The sequence below is a fragment of the Calidris pugnax genome, unplaced genomic scaffold (genome assembly GCF_001431845.1).
Source record: "Calidris pugnax isolate Ruff unplaced genomic scaffold, ASM143184v1 scaffold133, whole genome shotgun sequence".
Taxonomy (NCBI): Eukaryota; Metazoa; Chordata; class Aves; order Charadriiformes; family Scolopacidae; genus Calidris; species Calidris pugnax.
The window spans coordinates 5358257-5359353 of record NW_015090977.1 but is presented as its reverse complement, the minus strand read 5'-3'; the positions used below and the strand labels follow the sequence as shown (position 1 = coordinate 5359353).

General features: G+C 68.6%; 1 protein-coding gene across 1 annotated transcript in view; it reads right to left on the bottom strand.

Annotated features, from left to right (window-relative positions):
* The window catches only part of IFT22 (intraflagellar transport 22), a 3805-nt gene extending 3398 nt beyond the window's left edge, over positions 1-407 (bottom strand). Inside the window, exon 1 of the mRNA XM_014953053.1 lies at positions 352-407. Coding sequence (XP_014808539.1) covers positions 352-390 — 39 coding nt within the window. The 5' untranslated portion in view covers positions 391-407. The remainder of the gene's footprint in view (positions 1-351) is intronic.
* Between the last annotated feature and the right edge of the window lie 690 nt (positions 408-1097).

Here is a 1097-nt window from a genome sequence, read left to right as displayed (position 1 = left end):
CCAGCAGCACCTTCGCCTTCAACATGGCGGGGGAGGCAGCTCCTCCCGCCCGCCCGTTGCTTAGCAACGCGGCCGCGCGGCGAGGGCGGGGGAGAGGGGCGGGGAACAGGGGAAAGGCGCGCTGCGATTGGCCTTGCCTTCCTCACGTGCTCGGGGGAGTTGGGCGGGGGGAGCGATGCGCGCGCGGACCCGGGCTGTCGTGAGGCGGCGCGCGGCCCGGCCGCCGTCCCGCCTCTCCTCACAGACCGCGGGGCCATGGCGGAGGGGGCGGGCGCGGCCCCGCCGCTATCCCGGGGGCGGGTTTACCCCGGGGACCCTCCGAGGCGGCAGGCGGCCGTGAGGGGGGCTCACCTCGCGGGGCCCCACCAGCAGCACCTTCGCCTTCAACATGGCGGGGGAGGCAGCTCCTCCCGCCCGCCCGTTGCTTAGCAACGCGGCCGCGCGGCGAGGGCGGGGGAGAGGGGCGGGGAACAGGGGAAAGGCGCGCTGCGATTGGCCTTGCCTTCCTCACGTGCTCGGGGGAGTTGGGCGGGGGGAGCGATGCGCGCGCGGACCCGGGCTGTCGTGAGGCGGCGCGCGGCCCGGCCGCCGTCCCGCCTCTCCTCACAGACCGCGGGGCCATGGCGGAGGGGGCGGGCGCGGCCCCGCCGCTATCCCGGGGGCGGGTTTACCCCGGGGACCCTCCCGACGGTGTGACAGTGGCGGGGTCGGGCCTTTGTGCGCCCCCAGGGCTCCCGCCCGCCGTCCGCAGTGGGGTTTGCAGCGCCCCTACGGCCTTAAATCCGAACCAGTGTGCTCTGAGGGGATCCCCCGGCTCTTGTGGCTGCAGATCCTCCTGTTTTGGGGGAGAGGTGTCCCCTTGGCCTTTCTGTCCTCTGGAAAGCAAGAGTCAGGTTAACAGGTACTAAACACACTTAAAAATCCTGCTCTGGTGTCCCTCACTAGCTTGAGAAGCGCCGTCCTTGCCTCAGGTTTCACTGGCGATTTTAACTCCAGATTCTCCTTGAATGGAGGATGAAGCGAGCTCTTGAAGTTTCTTATTAAGGCTTGTTAGGGGAAGCAAGAGGCTTTTTTAAATTGCAGCTTCTAAGAAAAAA